We start from the raw sequence: 23,126 nt of genomic DNA, 5'->3' as shown, positions 1-23,126 counted from the left end.
TAAAATGTCGGAAAAAAATTGTTAAAACGTCATAATGTCAGATATAACGAAATTGTGAATATGCTTAATCGCTGTTAAGATTGTCGAGAAAAATTGTTCAAACCTCACATTGTTTATTTGCTGTTAATAGGGTCAATAAAATTATTCAAACCAATATATATATATATATATATATATATATATATATATATATATACAGTGGAACCTCATTAGTTCACTTGTGCGGGTTCAGAGGTTCACGGGTCTAATAAATATTTAAAAATTAGAAATATCAAAATGCATTACAAAATTAATAATAATGAAAAATATGAAATTAAAATGAGTAATTACATTATTTTACAAATTTTGAAAACAAAATATTTAATTAGGGCAGCACGGCGGTGCAGTGGTTAGCAGGTTGTGTGGCACAGTTCATTTCATGGGAACCTGTCGTGGGTTCAAATCCAGCTCCAGACTTCCTGTGCGGAGTTTGTATGTTCTCTCGTGCTTGCGTGGGTTTCCTCCGGGCACTCGGGTTTCCTCCCACGTTCCAAAAACATGCATTTCAGGTGAATTGGCCGGTCCAAATTGTCCCTAGGTGTGAATGAGCAAATGAGTTGTCTGTCCCTGTGTGCCCTGCGATTGGTTGGCAACCAGTTCAGGGTGACCCCTGCCCACTGCCTGGAGATGGCTGGGATGGGCTACAGCCCCCCTGCGACCCTAATGATGATAAGCGGTAAGGCTAATAAGATGAGATGAGAATAGTCAATTAGAATTAGTAATTGCATCATTTTACAAAATGTTAAAACACAAAGAAATCACGGCATAAATGCAAGCTGATTGGCCAGCACTCGCTGAATACTCAGATTCAGATTAATATTCAGATTTACTTTATTGTCATTCGTGTACACGTGTATACAGAACGAAATGTCGATACATCTGACCCGCACAGTTTTCTTGAGCGTCAGCCGGGATAGATAAGATTAACCATGTCTTCGTCAGAATTTTAACGTAGCAGATCGTCATCTCGCGGTTCGATGTTACTTCCAGTTGTAAATGGTCCAGTTTATTGTCCAGAGAGCGAACGTTGGAGAGGAAAATGGATGGGAGAGGCGTTTTGAAGGGTTTAGCCTTTAGCCTAGCGGTTAGCCCGGCCCGACAACCTTGCTTCCTCCTCCGGCACACCGCTCTCTTGCCACTCTGCTTCGCTGCTTTGTAGGCCGCTGGGTCTTGTTGATGTAGCAGTCCGTGGCTAAATAAACACTCCCAAATGGTCGTAGCACCGAGCGCTTGATGTCTGGATGATCGCATATCCAGCAACAAAAACTGCGATCGTATATTAATCTGCAGTTTGAGTTGACTTTGTGCGCCGTCAAAACTGAGTCGAAGACTGGGTTTTATGGCCGAACTGTAAAAAACTATACTCGACTCGTTGGCCCATTCACTACAGTAGCCCAAGCTTCTCCCAAAGCCCCTTAGTCCACGCTTATCTCACATACAGTACGCTTCTCGCCATAGATCGCGGTTAGTTAGTCTTTGTCTCACGGTGATTTTTTAAGTGTAAAAGTTTTGTGAAGCCCTTCGTGATGCCTCCCAAACGCTCTTTATCCCTTGGTGCATCTAGTGAACCAAAGAAAAAGCTGTTAACAATTAATGAAAAAGTAAGTTTATTGGACAAGTTGAAAGCAGGAAATAGCTACGTGGGCGTAGCCCGACAATGTGGCCTTAATGAATCCACGGTACAGTACAGAAAGAAGGAAGTTACAGTTTTTTTGTTTTTGTTTTGTTATAACATGAATTTCACTCTCTCTCTCTCTACCCGTATTCTATTTGGTGTACTGTATACAGGGGGGTATACTGTATACGTTTTTTTAAGCATTTTTGAAGGGGCGCCATTACTTCACGGATTTTCAGTTTTCACAGGTGGTCTCGGTCCCCATTAACCGCGATAACCGAGACTTCACTGTGTATATATATATATATATATATATATATATATATATATATATACATGTCAGGTCAAAGTAGTTAGCAAGTCTGGAAGACACCCTGAAATGTTTGCCAGCCAGTTGCATTCAAATAAATATGACAAAATGACAAATTCAAATACATGCTGCAAGTAAAACATATAAGATCAAGTGTAGTATCTGTTTGCTTCTAGGCCTTTTGGCTAAGATCAAGTGTAGTATGTAGTATCTGGACCATTCATGGTCTGCCGATATGTTGGCATTTGCACCACTATGATATTGATTTTCGTAACGAGGAGATGGAATAGGAGCTTGCTCAGTCCTTTCCACGCATCGGCCCGTTATTGCAGTACCTCCGGGAACGGTGCATTCGCACTGATCGCTTCTCGGCCTTTTTTAGGATCTTGGCTTAGCCTTTTGGCTAGGATCAAGTGTCTCGGCCTGTTGGCTGTGAGGTGTATCATGATTTGACTGATAATGGATAATGGATAATGGACAATGACAAAAAAATATATGGTAAACTCATATTTGTTAGAGGGTCACATGCCTGACATCTAGTGGCCATTTAGTAACATTAACCCTAGTACAATATGTTATAGACAAGAGATCTCAAACGTGGTGACCACGATCACCAGGATGCCCCCTAAGGACAGCTGAGGATCCCGCTGACCTTAGTTATTGATTTTACTGTTTTAGTTAGCTTTCTAGCTCTCTTTAGTTTTATACCTGTTTGCCTTTCTAGCTAACTATCAAGCTACCTTTTCATACCTGTCAACTTGTATGTTTTTGCCGTACAAAGTACGTTTATTACACATTTTAGGGCGTGTACGACGTACAAGAAAATCTGTACGAAAAAACACAAATTTGTAAATTATGGGTTCCATCCGTAAACACCGACTTTCACAAAACGGCAAATCGATCAAGTCAAACAAGTTCGCCGCGGAAGCCTCCATCTCTGTATCGTTTTTTTTTCGTTGCAAATGAAGCGAGCGGCTTGATTCTACTGTGCGCATGAGTCTACCACCTGGGGATTTCCCATCATGCATCATCACAATGTGTATGATAGTTTATGTATTTTTGCCTGGTACTTAAATCAATGTTTTTTTCTTTTTACCGAATGAAGGTTTTAAGGAGACATTAAATATTGCACACTATCCATTTGAAGGAACGTACCTAACACTGGGGATATTGCACCAGGTGTGACACATTCAATATGGCCGACTTATTTACATATTATCCCGCTTGGCTAATTTTAATCTATATGGTTATGCTACCTGTGGCTGTGGGCGTGTTTAGTTTACCACCTCGCCACTAGAGGTTGTCTTCTATTTTCTAAACAAGGTCGTGCTTTTTTCAACTTTAGCAAAGAGCTAATAAACAGTAGTTAGCTCACGCTTTCTGCAGACGTTTGTCAAAACAAAACTCAAGCGGAGAGTCGCTTGATATTTATTTTTAATCATGGAGACTCACAAAAGGTTGCCGACCTTTTTGAGTCACTTTTGCTGTTTCTTCGTGCGATAGTCGATTCTGGCGTTGGGGCAAGTTAGCTTAGTATTAGGCAGTCAAACAACAACAAAGACTCCTTAAAGTTAGTCGACCGCCATAGTATTTGCTCATTTATCCTTGGTAATGATTTTTTTCCGTAATGAAGGGTTTTCTTGTTTGTCTTAAGTGTTTTTATATGTGACGCAACTTATCAGTGAAGAAAAGATTTGTTTTGTCATATGGAGCAGTGAATAGTTTGAAAGTTTTCCTCACTCGATCTGCACGTTTTGCTTGAGAGCAACGGTACAAAATGTCAATTTTAGGCATGAAAAAGAAACAGCCCAATACCTTCAAAGTTAAAGTCACCACCATGGACGCTGAGATGGAGTTCAGTTGCGAGGTACCTGACGTAACCCATTCACACACGTCCGCTTAAGATGTATTTCCCTGATGTATTTATTATAACACCCTGGTATCTATTTATTTTTCCTTAAATTAACAATTATTTTAGGCAACGCAAACAACTTACATTTTCTATAAATTAAACTTATTGACGGCTTAGTGGCGGTGCAGCTCTGACGCTTTTGTCTTTAACCGCAATGCAATGGCAGAGTACTGGGCGAGGTGTCTCACCTTAGGGCTGTGATGGAACTTATTGTCAGCAGCTGTGAGAGTTCACACATATGCAGATACAAATAAAGTGAGGATGCTAGAATTTTCATTTCAATAAAATACTCGAAAGCCATGGATCGGCTTGGGACTTAAGTACTGCACAGTCACAAAGATGTGCACCAGTGGAGAAAAGCTTCTAACATTTCTTCCTGCTCTTATGGTTCAAAACTCACCAGTTTATTAGAGTGGGGGAATCAATCTAAATATTGATATTATCGTTATTAAGCAAGGACTTGGATCGGATCAATACTATTGTCCTGAGATTGATACTTTACTCTTGTACCTATTTGCTCAAAGTGTCGCTTCTCTCTCTCATTTAGCACCCTTGCCCACTCTCTTAAGTTAATGCCTGAGTTGTGACCGACAGGCACACTTTTAGCACCTCTCCCTACCTGGCCCGATGCTTCATCGTACCTTTCAGGTAAAAAAAAATGTCTAAGTCATTTCACCCACTCTATCAAAATATAAAAATGACAGGAAGCATTGCGCAAAACCAAAATTCCCAGTATCGCTCACCTCTACTGCTCATATCGCCTGGCCTAGAGCTGGAGATAGATGTTTTCGTCTCTTCAAACATCCTCGAGCTTGTTGTCATTAAATAAATTAAAATGTTTTGTGCTTTTTGAATGCAGGTAAAGTGGAAAGGTAAGGACTTGTTCGACCTGGTGTGTCGTACGGTAGGCTTGAGAGAAACTTGGTTCTTCGGCCTGCGCTACACCATCAAGGATACTTACACATGGCTTAAGCCAGAAAAACGAGTGAGTACAGAAATGGAGATGAAAGATGAAAAAAAAAATGTTCAATGTAGTACATTTTGAAATCTTTCTCGTCAGGTGCTTGATCAGGATGTTCCGAAAGACTCACCCATTACATTTCATTTCCTCGCTAAATTCTTTCCTGAGAAAGTTGAAGAAGAACTCGTCCAAGAAATCACACAGCACCTTTTTTTCTTACAGGTTGTGTTTTTAATAAGAGCAAAAGGAAATAAATTGAAATTACTTACATTCTGATTTTTTGTTCCTCTGTATGGATTATGCTGGCCTGTTCTTTGGTCAAGGTGAAAAAGCAAATCTTGGATGAGGAAATTTTCTGCTCTCCAGAAGCCTCTGTTCTCCTGGCTTCGTACGCCGTCCAAGCCAAAGTAAGGGCTGCACTTCACCCTGTTTGGCTTGACTAATCTGTACGATGAGACGCTCGAGCTGCTGAGCTGTCTTGTTTGCTCACTCCACAATCTGGCCTTGAAATCTGAATTTGTCTTTCTCTGATCTTTCCAGTATGGTGACTATGATCCCAATTTCCACAAACCGGGCTTCTTGGCACAAGATGAGCTTTTGCCCAAAACGGTAGGTTAAGGGAACTGCAATATATAAGTGTCGCTACTGTGATATATAAAATGTTTCTGTCCTGGCTGCTTGTCAGGTGCTAATGCAATACCAGATGACAGCAGACATGTGGGAGGAAAAGATCACAGCCTGGTATGCCGAGTATCGCGGCATTGCCAGGTAACATCCAGCTCACTGCTTCAGGTGTTTGTTAGCCGTTTTGACATTGTGGTCTTTGCAGGGATGAAGCCGAGATGGAATACCTTAAGATCGCCCAGGACCTGGAGATGTATGGCGTCAGCTACTTTGACATCACTGTGGGTGACCCAGCTGTTTTTATTTTATTTTTGTATTTTGTCAACATTTGCTGATTTGGCCATTCACTTGAATATCATTTTCTGGGCAATAGCAAAACAAACGCGACACGAACTTGCTGCTCGGTGTTGACGCGCAAGGTCTTCATATCTATAGTCCCGACAGCAAGCTTACGCCCAACAAATCCTTTCCCTGGAGTGGGATTCGCAACATCTCGTACAGTGAAAAAAAGGCAAGCTACAGGCTCTGTAATTGCCAGGAATCAAAAACTTGAGTTTTTTTTTTTTGTTTTTTTTTTATCTGACCAAGCTAATTTTTCCCATTGCAGTTCACAATCAAGCCTCTGGACAAGAAGAAAGATGTCTTTAAGTTCTACTCGTCTCAGCTGTGCGTCAACAAGCTGGTGAGTGAACAACTAGGGTTTCATGACTTTGGCCCAAAATTATGATTTATTTATTTAGTTAGGTAGTTATATTTAGTATTATTTAGTGCGTCATAGTGGTAAAAAAAATAAATACTCCGATCAAAAAATAAGCAGAGAAAGGTCGAGAAATGTGTTTTTGTTTTAAAAAACATGATCCTCACTTTTAGGGAGGGGACATAATTGTCTGCAATCTAGCTACTACTGGTACCCAAAAACTTTGCATTAAAAAATAGATGGCACTTTATGTCCACTTTAAGTCTGTTTTTTTCAGTTGCACTTCACAAAACAGCAACATCAAATGGTTAAATAATACACACTGTCCTATTAGACCAAAAAACATTTCTGTACTGCTTTGCTACATTTTAAAGAAGCGATGCATTGAAAATTACAAAGAGAACAATCTTGAATTAGGTGCACGGTAAGTCTTGCACCCACATCTTGTCCTTTTGAGCTAGCAGCTGTGCTGCTAGCTGTGTAGATTATTTCCCACGCCTCCAGTGCTATTTGCTCATGCAGACATGGCGTAATAAAACATTACAATTGCAGAGATCTCCAGTTACAAAACATGAACCTACGTTGTTTCGGCTTTACCACGCCTCGGTCAGCACACCATCTCTTTCAGCCGCATGATTGGTTGCGAACATGTCTTACAAATCAAATTATCTTTGTTCAATAAAATTTAACTTAAACGTTGTGTGTGTCTGGTCATGAATGCGTGCAACCTGTAGTTCATGTGTACCTGACTGTGTTTATGCTAATTCATATGTGCTGCCAGCCCAGAACTTTGCAGAGTTTGACACTTGATTCATTCCCTTTCTTTTTTTAGGGATTGTACGTTGTGACATTTGTAGGGAGAAATAATTAATAGATTTCTAAGATATGTTATCGATTTTAAATTCAGATTGTTGTTGTATCTGCAAAATCTATGCCACTAACTACTCTAGCTCAAACTCCACAATATCACTTTTTCTTCTAATTAAAGGGGTTTTTATATTAAGTATTTTTACTTTCACTTTTAGCGGGGTCAAACGGATTGAATGGGCCAAATTAAGTGACAAGCCTAAATCCTGACTGATTACATTTTTTAAAAACTTTCAAATGATGCTTATAATAAAAATAACCACACCTACTGAAAAGCTAACATATATATTCCTATATGCTCAGATACATATTTTCTTGTGACTTTGTCAGTCATCCTTAATTTTTAATAGGCACAAAAGACAAATTTACTTGGGATAAAAATTCCTATTACTTGAACTTTAAATGAAATGAGTCAGTATTATTCAGGCACCATCGGTAATTTACTTTTTATCAAAAGTGGGCTTTAATTACCCCAAAAGATAAATAGCAGTTTTCTATTGTCCACTTCACTACAATACAATAAAGTGCAAGGAGACAACTAACTCGCGGTGAAAACAAATACCGTAAATTCCGGACTATAAGCCGCTACTTTTTTCCCAAATGTTCAGCCCTGCGGCTTATTCAGTGAAGCGGCTAATTTATGGAATTTTTCTAACGGCCACCAGCGGCGTTAGAGTATAAAAGGTAAGATTAAGACCAGTAGAAGATGGGCGCTAAGAAAGACTGCAACCCCTAAGTTTAAGCATACATTGTCTGTAAAGTTAAGGTACGTTCCGATAATGAGGAAGACGCCCTTGATGGCGATAGTTATGAGGAGGAAGTTGAGGACGATTTTCCGTGAATTTCACAATTACGGGATGATCTTTTTTAACAGGCACGTTTGATCCATTGCGAGCGTGATCCTACTAGCGTGTTGGTACCTTTCAAAGGCACGGTTTGGGATGAAAGTTATATTATTATTATTAAAGCTTTGAAAACTCTCTCGGTGTACCGTCTTTCTTCGTAAATATGTGTAACCATGTATAATATGTATTTGCAACTGTATATTTTTGTAATGTATTTATTTTAGAGATTTATTCTGTTATGTGTTCTACGGACGAATCAAAAAGAAGGGGCGGAGCAAACGCGGGCTGATGGTAATTGGGGTAAAGCTGAGTTACCTGTAGATCTGTCTGTTGTCACAGCGGACAATAGTGGATATATGTTTTCCCCACCCTTAACTTTGGAAATATACATTTTGTTTCCTTGGATTACTTTCAACGGGACCCGGACTTTACAAGTCTGCATCATACCTTAATTACATTTATTACATTTATCTATGCAGTTACAATCGTGTTCTGAATTTGTATACTATCTATGAAGTTACAATCGATGTCAACTGAGGTTCTAGGGTTGTGCACTAACAAAGATGTTTCAACTGTGATTCTGAATTTGTATACTATCTATGAAGTTACAAATGTGTGAGTTCGGCACTCAGGTGTAGGACATGGCGGACGGATCAGGTTAGCACTGCTCGTTCTCTGCGTTTATATTCTCATTCGCGTCGGCTTTGAGTGTGTTGTTAACTATTAATTTTACAATTCGAACCATTTTGACAGAGCTAGAAGTAAAGCAGCCGAGTCCTGCCATGGCCGGGCATTATGCCGGCGGGCGGAGACATAACTGCGTACGATTCTTGTTCAAAGATGTTGGAGCAATTTCGGAGAGAATGTCAAGGCTGGATTTTATTAACAAGTTTGTTGAAAAGCTTCTGAAGTTTAAAATGGAGGAGATACATTGCATCATAAACTTGCCTTCTGGCAAGGGCTTTGATGTAAGTTTTGTAACGGCGGCTCTATATCAAGAGTTTTGGAATCGCTTTGAGGGGGTGAGGCCCCAGTTTTCTGGATTTACAGTGGAGAAGCTGACTGATAATGCTATCAAGATAGTCATTGTCAGAATGTTTAATGAAGTGGTGAGTACTGATGACGTCTGTTATTGGTTGAGTAGATACTGCTCGGTAAAAGGCCAGGCTATGAAGGTGAGGGATGAGAAAGGCTATTGGACTTGTGCCTGGAGGATACCCATCCAACAATGGCAAGATCCTCAGGGCTTTCAGGGACTGAAACACCTCCCGTCGACTATAGTCCTGGGGGAAAACCGTGGCTTTATCCACTATCAAGGACAACCGAAACAATTGGACATTCCTTTGAGGAATGTACCAATAGCAGAAAATGCAACCTCTGTGGAGAAACGAACCACCTCTATAGGAACTGCCCGAAATCGTTAGCTAACAAATTGAAAGCTAGGAAGGCAGTTAACAAAGACAACAAAGACCATGAAATGATGTCAGATAACATGGATAATTAAATGAATAAATGTAACAAAGATAATGAAATGAATAAAGGTAACAAAGACAATGAAATGAATAAAGTTATGGAAATACCAAATGAAAATGAATAAAGTTATGGAATTGGTATAATGGCGGCGCCCTCTGGCTGCGGCTGCATCGACTCGCTACAACGGGTCAGGTGTATCGACATTTCGTTCTGTGTACATTGTTACAAAGAATGACAATACAAAGGAAATTATTATTATTATTATTATTAAATACCCAATGAAGATGAACAGGAAATGAATAAAGTTATGGAAATACCCAATGAAGATGAACAAGAAATGCACAAAGAAAATGGACAAGACAAACAAATTGAAAATACAGATGTCTCTCCCACAACCCCTGGAGGAGAGACCAAAGAATCAAATTTGAGTCAGGAAGGACCTGGAAATTCTAATTCGATTTTTCATACAATACCTGAATTTGGACAAGACAAACAAATAGAAAAGGCAACTGCCACTCCAAAAACACATATTAATCAGGAAGGGCTGGGAAGAGAGTCCAAAATAGCAAAATTGTTTGCTACGTCACTATTTTCGATTGTTCTCAGTTATTTTCGATTGTTCTCAGCTTAGGGATGCTGCTGGAAAAGTGAATTTCCCTTCGGGGATGAATAAAGTATCTATCTATCTATCTATCTATCGGGATTTGAAAAAGACAAACAAATCGAAAGGGCGATCAACTCTCCAAAAGCCCATACGTGCACTGGAAAGAGGGCTAAAAGTAAGACAAAATTGGGGGTGGTGGAAACACCGGAAACAAAGAGAAGATATTTAGAAGAAAGCCGATTGCCGATGAAAAAGCCCACAAGGGAACTGTATGAAGTTGAGCCGAAGGAAGTCGGGGAGGGAAAAAAATCTGACGCTTTGTGGAAAGGAGCCCAGCCCGGTCAAACAATATTTTGAAACCCGTGTGTATATATAAATCAATCTGGTCATTTTAAAACGGTCACTTTTTTAAGAATTATTTTCAGCAAGCTTCTAGCAACACGAATGTCTGTAGTCTTAGGAAACTTGGTTGATCCGGACCAAACCTGTGCCATTGTGGGAAGGAAGATCAGCGACAGTCTCATGCTGATCCGTGACACCATTTTTTATGCGAGAGACAGAAACATGCGACTAGCGGTCCTAAACCTAGACTTTGAGAAAGCCTTTGATCGAGTCTCGCACCCTAAACCTCTTCAGGGTATTGCAAAAATGTGGTTTTCCCCAAAAATACATCAAGTGGGTGGGACTGCTATACCGAGACATCTACAGCAAATTCATGATTAACGGGAATTTATCGGAAGAAATCGAGATCAACTGCGGTGTACGTCAAGGTTGCCCTATGTCTCCCATTCTCTATGTCCTTTGCATTGAACCTTTGGCACAAATGTTAAGAAAAGATAGATTTGTCGAAGGGATCAATATCCCAAGAAGTGGGGGACAAATTACCAAGTGTGTTTTGTGCATGGATGATTTTGATATTTTATCGACAGACCTCGTATCCGTTAGAAGAGCCCTTAACTTAACTGACCTGTTTGGGAGGGCGTCTGTGTCGAGGCTGAATAGAGAAAAATCACAAGTGAAGTTTTATGGACCGTGGACAGGGACAGAAAAGGCAGGACTCCCACTGACGGTGTTAAAGACAGACCAGAAAATTCTAGGGATAAAATTCAATGCGGATAGAGGAGGCGAGACCAACTGGGACGATGTGACAAGGAAAGTTAAACAAAGACTTGTTTTTTGGACACTAAGAAAACTGACAATAGAGGGGAAGGTCCTAATCATCAAAGCGATCATCCTCCCACTGCTTTTATCAATCAGTTTAATTTTTATGCCCAAAAGAAATGTGCTGCTACAGCTGGACCGTGCCATATTTCACTTTATCTGGGGCTAAAAGTGGGAAAGGATAAAATGAGTTACAATGTAAAGGAAAAAGGGGGGAAAGGAGTGCCTGACTTCCAGCTTTTTCTGGAAAGCAAATATGTCTCCCTCCACTTCCAAAACGCTATGGGCCCACCCAACAACCCGAAAAGTCAAGCGATGACTCGGTTCTAGATGGGCTCGTTTTTGCGGAAGCTAAAGATTGAACCAAACAATCATTTGATTCCAGTTTCTTTCAACTTGCCACTGATACATCTCTTTATTCAGGACTTTTTAAAGAAATTTGATTTAGAAACACAAGAAAGTCACATTTTACACTGACACTTATTACTATTGTGCAAGAGCGATCAACAGTGAATCCTGTGCGGGGGCTTGCGTTTGGCGAACCTACAACGGTTTGGAGCAGGGGTGGCCAACCCGGTCCTTGAGAGCCACATGTCCTGCATGTGTTTGGAGTTTCTCTGCTCCAATACAGGTGATTCCAATCACCTGGATCATTATCACGCTCTCACAAAGCTTGCTAACAAGCTGAAAATTGCCATCAACTGTGTTGGAGCAGAGATACCCCTAAAACATGCAGGACAAGCGTCTCTTTGGAGCAACGTGAATCATCCTGCCCTCCCAAGCAGACTACGGGACTTGTCATAGATGGTGGCTCATGAGGTTCTCCTAGTCAGAGCCGTAACGCACCACCGAGGAATGTCAGCGACTTCGACGTGCCCTCGACCTGGCTGTGGTGCCCAGGAGTCAGTGACGCACCTTTTTTGTGAGTGCAGCGCTGCTGAGGACCTGTGGACAATGGCCGACCAACTAGGAAAATTCCCGGACTTGCCAGCAGGGGAGGTCCCTGACGCACAGTACGTGCTTTACGGGTTGAGTCGGTTGAGGAGGTCACGGAACGACTTTGCCAGGGACTTGCTCATTCTCGCCGCCATCAAGAACGCCATCTGGACCTCCAGAAACCTGCTGGTATGGAGGTGCAGGCAGATCCCCCCCCGTGGCTGTGCTCCAAATGGCTGCAGATACCATAGAATCTGCGAGCCGCGGGCCTAGGACGCAGCCATAAAGAAGAATTCGTCTGCGCCCACCCGGAGGGGGGAATCGGAGCTACACTGTGGGGGTCCCGGCAGCAACGGCCTGGTTGTGGAAAGTAGAAGTAAGAAGGGAGAGGACCCACACAGAGGACTGGAGGATGCTGCTTGAGAGGGTGGGATGGCAGAGCTATGCCCTTGCACAATAGTATTGCCCTTTACACGTTGGTTAACCACTGTTAAAAGATAATAACTCTGAAATTGTTTAATTGATGTTGAAAATGTCAGGAAAAAATGTTCAAACGTCATATTGTCACGTCATATTGTCAGATATAACAAAATTGTGAATATGCTTGTTTGATGTTGAGATTGTCGTGTTTGCTGCTGTTGGTGGATTTGTTCAGACCAAAAAACAATCGACTTTGGCCTGGACAGATCTATTGACGCTAACAAAGATGTTATATAACGAAATTGTGAATATGCTTGATTGCTGTTAAGAATGTTGAGAAGGGTTGTTCAAACCTGACATTGTTTGTTTGCTGTTATTAGTGTCAATAAATTTGTTCAAACCGGACGGATCTATTGACACTAACAAAGATGTTACATAACGAAATTGTCAATATGCTTGAATGCTGTTAAGATTGTCGAGAAGGGTTGTTAAAACCTCACATTGTTTGTTTGCTGTTATTAGTGTCAATAAATTTGTTCAAACTTACAGCCCGGTCTGGGTTAAACTTGTGATTGTATCATACATGGATGCGGCTTGTGTAAAAATAAAAGTAGCAGATCACCTAAAAAATGGTGAGTGCGGCTTATGTTCAGGTGCGCTCTATAGTCCGGAATTTACGGTAAACAATCCTGGGTGTATGATTAAATAATGAATCAAGAACATCTCAGGGCCCAAACAAAACCTGTTGGGTGGATGAGGCGTATGGGCCTTGACTTTGACATAGTTTACTAGAGGAACCCCTTTAATCTAAAATAAATACACTCTTGGGAAATAAATCAATGTAACAAGCTAGCATTAGCATTGTCGCAAACTGATGCTATTGGATTGAGTGATTTAGGCTTGTGTCTTCAGATCCTGCAGCTGTGCATCGGCAACCACGATCTGTTCATGCGCAGGAGAAAAGTGGACTCCATCGAGGTGCAGCAGATGAAGGCACAGGCCAAAGAGGAGAAAGCCCGTAAAAAGGTGAAAATGTCCTCGGTCATACGCATATTTTCTGCAATGAACATTGCTGACCGAAGGCCGTGCTCTCTCCTTGCAGATGGAGCGGCAGATCCTCGCGAGGGAAAAGCAGATGCGGGAAGATGCCGAGCGAGCCAAAGAGGAGATGGAACGAAGACTCTTCCAGCTGCAAGATGAAGCACGCCTGGCCAATGAAGCCTTGGTGAGCTTTTCAAGTTTTCCCATACTAAATTAAAACATGGATTGTATTTTCACGACCATAGGAAGCATTGTGTTAAAAGATAGATAGATAGATACTTTATTCATCCCCGCAGGGAAATTCACATTTCCAGCAGCATCCCTGCGCAATAATAATAATAAAGCAAAAATAATACAATATACAAATACCCAATGTGACGTGCTAATACCCACTGTAGCGTGTTATATAGAGTATCTAGATAGTGCTACACAGAATACACATTGCAATAAAATACGGTAATATGCAATGTAGGGGATGTGGTTTAATGTGGGCCTTTACTCCTCTGGGTGGAGTTAAAGAGCCTCATGGCATGAGGAAGAAAATATCACTTCAGTCTGTCCGTGGTACAAGACTGTGACAGCAGTCTGTCGCTGAAGCTGCTCTTCTGTCTGGATATAATGCTGTGTAGTGGATGTGATGAATTGTCCATGATTGACCGCAGCTTTTTCAGTGCCCGTCTCTCAGCTACTGTTGTCAGGCTGTCCAGCTCTGTGCCCACAACAGAGCTCGCTTTCCTCGCCAGTTTATTGAGACGAGAGGCATCCTTCTTCATGACGCTGCCTCCCCAACACGCTGCCGCATAGAAGAGGGCGCTTGCCACAACTTTCTCATAGAATATTATCAGGAGCTTTTTGCAGATGTTGAAGGAGGCCAGCCTTCTGAGGAAGTAAAGTCGTCTTTGACCTTTCCTACATAGAGCTTCTGTGTTGGCAGTCCAGTCCAAAAAAAAGGTGCAGTCTTTGTAGCTGGTTCTATTTCTGTATTTAACACTACACAGGTCGCGGGTCCCCTCTGTTGCAGCGCCGCCGCTTTATACCAACACACACAAGCATACAAGTGTGCGTATTTAAAAATACAACTGTAGCAAAGATGAGTTTTGGTGTGGTTTATCTAAGTTTAATTACAAATTAAAACACGTATAAAACATCTTTTTTTTTTTAAAAAGGGATGGTGCAAAACAGTTTGGTGCTTACATATTTTTATCGGCAATCCATATCAGACAACACCGTCCAAATCCTTGTCCTCTGTTTCCAGGCCAAGCAGCTCAACTAAATCTCCATTAAAAGGTTCCCTTTCTTCACTTTCAGAGACACTTTCCGAAAGCTCAAACAACTGTCCCGGCAGACATGTTAGCCCAAGCGTAAACAATCCATTCTTTTCATTATAATCCGCTGGAAGTATTTGCACCACAGTTGTCCTGGTCTGGGTGGAAAAATGACATTGTTTTAAGAAATTATAGCATAAAGACAATAACAATCACTTTCAAATTACCACATACGTTACGGAGTTGGCCTCCATGAGTTATTCCGCAATCAATGCATTGTGTATGAAGTCACGTGTCCTCTCCCGCGTAAGCGGGTTTGTGGTTGTGTTGACAAAGGAGACGCATAGAAGTCACAGGCGATTGCATGCAAGTCAGATTTAGTTGGAAATGTGAACGATCTCACAAAACATCAGATTTCACCAAAAAACGTTGAATCGGCCAAGGCTCAAACCTGTGATTTCCCAGTCTGAGGGGCGGGCAACCAACCCTAAGGCCACTGAGCTGGTCTACGTCCACCGCTTACATCACATTTGTAGAAAATCTAAGACTTTTATATGCTCATTGTTGTGAAAACACGGTACATGGAATATCACAATCAAGTTTTGAGATAACAATAAGTAATTAGCAGGCAAGACTTTAATAGCTTAAAGGAGCTGTATGGAATTTGGAACTTTTTTACTCTTGGCCGCCATCTTTTGGCTTTTTTCATCATTGCAGCTTAATGTTAGCTCATTATTGATGCACATGCAAATTCATGCATCGGTTAGGTAAGCTCAAATAACCTTTTTATCTTTCTTGTGGTTTGGATTGGCATTTGGACTCTACATGAAGTAGGCAGCTACCATATGCCTGCTACACAAAAAGCAAATAGAAAACGAGCATGACGTCACTCTCCAGAACTCCCCCACCCTTATTCCTCCTACCTAATCTGTACTGCCCTGAACAGCTTGGCTAAAAGTAAAGATAAAAGCAGATAGGCACGGCGGAAAAGAGAAAATCCTCAGAAACTGTAAAACAAATATCGTGATTCAAACAATGTTCGATAATATGAAAACCCCGACATAACACGGGGCAGAGGTGAGTGCGCATGACACTGCCAGGTTCGCCCGTTTAAGCGTCGAGTCAAAATCGATTTCTATGTACATAGAAATAGCGTAAAAAGAAAGAACCCTTATAGTTTTCGTACAGAATGAAAGGAAGACTTATTAATGTGAAAGAAAACTGTGTGTGTCTCATCTGCGGAGCAACTGTGGCCGCAAGAAAACGGCACAATGTGGAGCGCCACATTAGCACTTGGCACAAAAGGTTCCATGCTACCGTAATTAACCGCCCGGAAGCGCACCACGAAGATGAGAGACCCGCGAGTTAAAGGCAACTTTGGGCAAACAGTGGTATCTTTTTTACAAGGCCAGTATAAAAAACTTTCAAAAAGCAATCAAAGCCTCTTTTAGAGCCACACTTTGTTTTAATGGCTGTTCATTTAGTGATTAGTAGAAATGTGACATTTTTTAAAATTTAATATTCCTACATAATTTATCATTTGTACAAACATGGTCAAGAGCAGTTTTAACCTTTTTTGAGCCAGGGCATGTTTTTTACATTGGAAAAATTTTGCGCCAAACCACTAACCAAAAATAGATAGATACTATACTTTATTCATCCCCGAAGGGAAATTCACATTTCCAGCAGCATCCCTGAGCTGAGAACAATACAAATGTTATAAAATGACACAGAACAGTATGTTTGAATACAATATAGTTTATAATGCCCCCAGTTTTTACAGCACAGACACTTGACAATGACATAATATTTGCAGAAAATGATTCATAAATGTTTTATAAAATTGTATATTTTAAAACGTGACAATGGATAATTTCTCACGGCACACCTGACGATCTCTTACGGCACACTAGTGTGTCGCGGCACAGTTGTTGAGTCACTTCCAACGTGGTGTTCGGAAAACCACCTCATACTGCACACCACAAAAACAAAAGAACTGATTCTGGATTTCAGAAGGAATGGCAGGAATCCAGCACCACTCATCATAAAAGGAGACTGTGTAGAGAGAGTCCACTCCTTCAAATTTCTGGGTGTGCACATCTCCGACGACCTCTCCTGGTCTGCAAACACCAGAGCGGTGGTAGGGAAGGCCCAGCAGCGACTGCACTTCCTGAGATTGCTCAGGAAAAATAATCTAAAACAGCAGCTGCAGGTGTCCGTTTACAAAGCCACAGTGGAGAGCATCCTAACATACTGCATTACGGTGTGGTATGCTGGGTGCACAGCAGCAGACAGGAAAAAGCTCCAGAGGATCATCAAAACAGCCTAGAAAATCGTCGGTTGCTCTCTGCCCAGTCTGGAGGGCATTGCCTGCTCTCGCTACCTCAGCAGAGCAGAAAACATCATCAAGGACTTTTCTCACCCCGGCCACCACCTCTTCGACCTGCTGCCTTCCGGCAAGCGCTACAGTTCACACAAAGCAAAAACAAACAGACTCAGAGTCAGTTTCTTCCCCACAGCCATTACCACCCTAAACAGACACCGCACAAAAAACTGAAAACTCTTGCAAAAAACGACCTCACACAAATGTAAAATGGTACTCACGTACATGCTGACTGCACTATGTTTGTTCACTGCTCAAAACAGACACCGCACAAAAAACTGAAAACTCATGCCAACACTACCCCATACGAATATAATGGTACTCATGTCTATGTTCTTGCACATGTCGACTGCACTACGTTTACTGCTCACCTTGCACAAAGTCTGACCATTTCTTTTTTCTGCACTATGATGTCTGTTTGCACCAATGCATATGCTGACTATTTTTTTGCACTATGATGACTTTGCACCAAATGCAATATTGCACAACCCTTACGATACCAACGGTATCACGATAACACTGTATGTAACATCCCACATGCCGACATTTCTTGTGTAAATACCATGTAAATTATAACTATAGCCTTATCCCCCTTGTTTTATAACCTTATCTTCTCTGTTCCTTTATCTTCTTGGCTCATACCTCACTGTGAATGTGTAAAACTGGAGTGTCATGCCCAATTTTGTTGTCACAATATGTTAACCCATTTTGTAACAATGACAATAAAGGTATATTCTATTCTATTCTAAAATCACTGGTCTAGAGTTCATGAAAATCATGATGGGCATTGGCAGTCAGCTAGCTGGCCAGCCTGCCGTGCTCATTGTTTTTTTTTACTCCCGGCTGGGTTCATGTTTGTTACCCTCGTAGTTTTTTAAAGTTGGCTCACGGTTCGTGTGGCTGTTAACTGCAGGTTTTTGGTGACCCAGCCTTCTGTTTTTTTCCACTGATCGGTCCCAGTTCGTTCCAGCATCTGGCTAGCCTGCCGTGCTTATTTGGTATATTTACGGCTGGGGTTGTGTTTGTTGCTTTTGTAGTTTTTTTTTTTAGTCGTTGGCTCCCGGTTATCATGGCTACCTACTGCATACTTGTGGTCGACCAGCCTCCTGTTTTTCTGCTGATCAGTTCCGGTTAGCCATTTTTAGGAGCTGGCTAGTCTTCCATGTCCCTGCTGGGTGAATCCAGTTAGCTCTGTTATTTTTGCCAGTTCGCCCCATTTTAGATGCTCGGCATTTGTTGTTCCATTGCTTATACCACGCGGCACGGCGGCTGAGTGATAAGCGTGTCGGTGGCACAGTTCTGGGGTCATGGGATCGAATCTTCCTGTGCAAATTTTGCATGTTCTCACCATGCTTGCATGGGTTTCCTCCGGACACTCCGGTTTCCTCCCACATTCAAAAAAACAGTCGCATGGTTCAAATTGTCCCTAGGTTTGAATGAGCAAGTGAGTTGTCTGCCTCTGTGTGCCCTGCGACTGGCTGGCAACCAGTTCATGGTTTCCCCAGCCCACTGCCTACTGAGGATAAGCGGTGCAGATAATGGATGGATGAATGAATGCTGCCACCGACTGCAACACACCACCTAGGCATCTCCACAAAACTACCAAAACTTTACTTAAAACACTTAAAACCTTTTTCTACCAAATAACCTGTAAACCAATATGGTGAATGGCTTGCTAGCGTGCTGTTCTTCTTCACTCACACCCATAGCTCAGACGTCAGAACTCAGGAAGGCAAAGACGAGACAATCTGTCTTCAAAGTGCATTACTTTGGAAAATAATTGGAATATACCGATGACATTTATATAGTTATTAGGCCAAAACCATAAACGATTTTCTCACAATTTGTATGTTTTAGAATTTGCCTATCCCTTAAGGCTTTAAGGTAGCAAGAAAAAGCACATAGAAGATTTATTTACTGCTCATTTTGCAACACGCTTAATTACTCTAATGTGCCCAAATTTGGCCCAAGGGTTGGAGTTTGACCCCTATGGCTAACGTTAACGGCGCTACTCAAGCCTTTTGAGAGAGTGACGTCCTGCTTCATCTTTTAGCTGCGCTCAGAAGAGACGGCCGACCTGCTAGCGGAGAAAGCGCAGATCGCAGAGGAAGAGGCCAAGCTGTTGGCCCACAAGGCAGCCGAAGCTGAGCAGGAGCGGCAGAGATTAGAAGTCAACGCCATGAAAACCAAAGAGGAGAAGAGGCTAATGGAGCAAAAGATGAGGGAAGCCGAGCAACTGGCCGTCAAGCTGGTTGAGCAGTCGGAAAGAAGGTGAAACCTAACTGGGATTTTGCTTCCTCGCTGTCCTCTTATTCCTCTCCTCTTTTCGCTGCTTGCGCTTGCAGGCTGAAGGAGGCTGACCATCTCAAACAGGATCTGAGCGAGGCCAAGGACGCCGAGAGGAGGGCTAAGCAGAAACTACTGGAGATCACTAAAACCACCTATCCGGTATACTAACACCTGTCTGTCCTAGCACCATTTTTTTAACTTACAATAGACATGATCACCTGGCGCGATGTCTCTAAAACAGGGGTGTCGAACTCATTTTAGCTCAAGGGCCTCATTGTAGAGCAGGGGTCGGCAACCTATGGCACGCGTGCCAGCAGTGGCCCGCGAAGGGGTTAACCAGTTGCTCGCGAGCGCATGGGAAAGTAATAATGATTTTTTTTTAATGCGCATTTTTACCTGAAATTTAGACATTTTCATTGCGCGCTTTCATTGTTTAGCGGCTCTACGGTGAGCTTGTGTCTGCGCGGTGCCTCTCAGAGGAGGAGAGTTCTGTGTTTTAATCCTCCCACAGAAACGCCAGCGAGTGATAAATGAACAAATCACGACAACCAAATCGTGACGGCTCCTCGAGCGGAAAAATCTCGTTCTTTCCAGCCAGCGTGGACAGACGAATGGGGCTTTGTGCAAAAAATGGCCGTGCTGTTTGTGCATTATGCCTCGAGAGCGTTGTACCTCACACGTCAAGTGTTAAAAGTCATTACGAGACAAAATATGAACATGATTTCAAGGACGAGTCTGTAAAGGCGGATACATTAAAAAGCGCTGTGTCCAGGTACCGGCTCCCCTGCAAAATCCTCCCCCCATCGCGTGAATGCGCATTCTGCTGCGCTACCGACAAAAGCGATCGCATTCTATATAAGAAGTTTATTAAAACAATAAAGCGAGCTTATTAAAACTATCAAGCGATTGTAGTCTATATAACGCGTTTATTAAAACAATAAAGCGCGATCGTATTCTACAAAATGCGTTTGTTAAAGCGGATGAGAAAGTCAACAACACCAGGGATGAATCAATGTACGCTATGATATCCACGATCTTAACTAATTGTACACAAATAGCTTTTATTTGATGTACTATAATAGCCATATGTAATGTATTTTATTGTGAATGACACCCTCGTTGCATTGGATCCCGCGGTGTAAACAAATGTTTGTTTGTTTTTTTTTCATTTAAAATCGGACTTCTCTGCCTATACTGTTTGCAAAGTAAGACACACTTTAAACCTATTGTGTTTTTTGGCTTTGGGATCCAACTACAGAGGAATACCTCCACTTTGTGATGTGTTACTGAATAGGTGTTCGACAAATCTAGTTTGTTTTATTACTACTATTATTATTATTAATAATATTAATAGTAAAATTATGAGAAACTTTCTGAAGCTCTTCAAAATCACTTTGCTGACATATTTATGTCACAGAAGGTTACCCTAGAAGTCACAAGGTGTATCTCAAACAGGGTCCATATTAGCAGGGGAGTCAGATTTTGGCAAGTAAAATGCCTGCCAAAATCCCCTGCTAGTCAAGTCAAGTCACATTTATTTATATAGCCCTTAATCACAAAAATGTCTCAAAGGACTGCACAGGTTTACAATTACAAAATTACACAATTACCTGATCTTAAACCAGCATGCGGTTAAGGAACAACTCAAAAACCTCAGTGTGAGGAGAAAAGAGTAACTTTGAGAAAGGACCTCACATGTGGTAATCCCCCTTCCAGGATTGACCAGGGTGAATTACAATTAGCATTACTGTACACATAACAGTAAACATTAGGTAAGATTTTGAAAATGTCCGGAAAGTGCATGACATCAACGACGCCCCCAGCCTGCAAACCAGTCCAGAAAGTCTATGACTGCCACGACGCTGCCTCTCATCTCTGCCAGCTGGTAAATGCAGGGGTTGACATGCTGCAGGTCAGACGCTGGTCCGCTGACAGATCCCAAATCATCCTTCTCCTTCGTATCAGCCAGGCAGGCGTCGGAAAAAGACAGGACAAAACAGAATATGAGGTGGGCGTCAGTCATACGCTTTGGAATAGAGGTGTGTCTTAAGCCTTGATTTAAAAACTTCTGTTGAGGTTGCAGATCTTATCTCCAGAGGCAGGGCATTCCATAACACCGGGGCCCGGATGGAGAACGCTCTCGAGCCTGCAGACTTCTTGGCTCTCGGAGTCACAAGTAGACCGGCCTTTTCCGAGCGCAGACTCCGTGCAGGAACATAGGGGGAAATCAAATCAGAGAGACAAGAGGTTGCAAGCCCATGCAAACATTTATATGTTAATAAGAGAATCTTAAAGTCACATCTTAAGTGGACTGGGAGCCAGTGCAAGTTGGCCAATACAGGAGTAATATGCTCAAACTTTTTGGTCTTAGTCAAAAGTCTAGCTGCCGCATTCTGAACCAGCTGCAAACTTTTAATGCTAGACATCGGGAGACCAGAAAGCAATACATTACAGTAATCAAGCCGAGAAGTTATAAACGCATGAATTAAAACCTCTGCATCTGATTGGGACAGCATCGAACGAATCTTTGCAACATTACGGAGGTGGTAGAAAGCTATTCTAGTAATATTTTTCACGTGTAACTGAAACGACAGATTAGGATCAAATATAACACCTAGATTTTTGACCGAGTCACTATGGGTGATATTACATTTGTCTAGGTTCAGGGTAGTGTTTGAAAACAACTGACGACAGTGAGCTGGACCAATAATAAACATTTCAGTTTTTTCTGGGTTAAGGCGTAAAAAATTAAGTGACATCCATCTTTGAATCTCAGTAAGGCAAGCCTCCAGATTTCTACAACTTAAATGTCCAGTTTTTTCCAGTGGCACATACAGTTGAGTGTCATCTGCATAGCAATGGAAACTAATATTATACTTGCGGATAATCACCAAGCGGGATCATATAAATACTAAAAAGAAGGGGGCCAAGCACGGAGCCTTGAGGAACATTAGATTGTTTAGAGGTCAGATTGCCATAGTTAACACATTGCATCCTGTCTGACAGGTAGGACCTAAACCACGAGAGTACAGTTCCTGAGATACCAATGCGTTCTAGACGAACCAATAATATGTTGTGGTCGACAGTATCAAAAGCAGCACTGAGATCCAGCAGCAGTAACATTGATGAGGCACCGGAATCTATTGCTAAAAGGAGATTATTGGTTACTTTAGCCAGGGCTGTCTCAGTAGAGTGATTTGCCCTAAATGCTGACTGGACAGTTTCAAGGAAGTTATTTTCTGACATGAAGTCATTTAGCTGCTGTGCAACGACCTTTTCAAGTAATTTTGCAAAAAAATGGCAGATTTGACACTGGCCTATAATTACCTAGGCTTTCTGGGTCAAGGTTAGGTCGCTTAAGCGTGGGTTTAATGACGGCAGACTTGAAGGCTACAGGAACAATACCCGAGGATAGCGATATATTAATAATATTTAAAACTGATGGTCCTAAGATCCCAAACAGATCCTTCACCAGTGAAGCTGGTAACGGATCGAGCAGGCACGTAGTTTGTTTGGCCCTACTGACCATCTGTGTTAGATTATCAAGGGACAAATAATTGAAACTGGAGAATGTTTCTGAACAACCGCCGACACGGTCAATACCTAACACCTCCACATCTTTGATATAGGAGGAGGATACAGAGCGTTCTTTTAAATTTTCATTCCTGTTTAGTTGAATCTTAT

At 41.8% G+C, this 23,126-nt stretch overlaps 1 protein-coding gene and 1 non-coding gene across 4 annotated transcripts in view; both read left to right on the top strand.

Moving 5' to 3' along the window:
* nf2b (NF2, moesin-ezrin-radixin like (MERLIN) tumor suppressor b) overlaps positions 1-23,126 on the top strand; it is a 50,288-nt gene that overhangs the window by 19,468 nt on the left and 7,694 nt on the right. Inside the window, exons 1-13 of one of the 3 annotated variants that reach the window (XM_088321263.1) lie at positions 3,495-3,831; positions 4,736-4,861; positions 4,937-5,059; positions 5,161-5,244; positions 5,378-5,446; positions 5,523-5,605; positions 5,667-5,742; positions 5,835-5,972; positions 6,069-6,143; positions 13,377-13,490; positions 13,567-13,689; positions 19,207-19,424; positions 19,499-19,601. In XM_088321263.1, the coding sequence (XP_088177389.1) occupies positions 3,742-3,831; positions 4,736-4,861; positions 4,937-5,059; positions 5,161-5,244; positions 5,378-5,446; positions 5,523-5,605; positions 5,667-5,742; positions 5,835-5,972; positions 6,069-6,143; positions 13,377-13,490; positions 13,567-13,689; positions 19,207-19,424; positions 19,499-19,601 (1,422 nt within the window). In that variant the 5' untranslated portion in view covers positions 3,495-3,741. Of the gene's footprint in view, positions 1-3,494; positions 3,832-4,488; positions 4,525-4,735; positions 4,862-4,936; positions 5,060-5,160; positions 5,245-5,377; positions 5,447-5,522; positions 5,606-5,666; positions 5,743-5,834; positions 5,973-6,068; positions 6,144-13,376; positions 13,491-13,566; positions 13,690-19,206; positions 19,425-19,498; positions 19,602-23,126 lie in introns of those variants that run through there. The other 2 variants (XM_088321264.1, XM_088321262.1) reach the window with 2 other exon arrangements.
* Positions 2,130-2,321, top strand: LOC148349850 (U2 spliceosomal RNA). Its single transcript, XR_015847480.1, has one exon. It is a non-coding gene; the product is annotated as a U2 spliceosomal RNA (small nuclear RNA).

The sequence above is a fragment of the Urocampus carinirostris genome, chromosome 17 (genome assembly GCF_059441175.1).
Source record: "Urocampus carinirostris isolate Australia breed hairy pipefish chromosome 17, RoL_Ucar_1.0, whole genome shotgun sequence".
In the NCBI taxonomy this organism is placed as follows: Eukaryota; Metazoa; Chordata; class Actinopteri; order Syngnathiformes; family Syngnathidae; genus Urocampus; species Urocampus carinirostris.
This window is presented reverse-complemented; position numbering and strand designations above follow the sequence as displayed.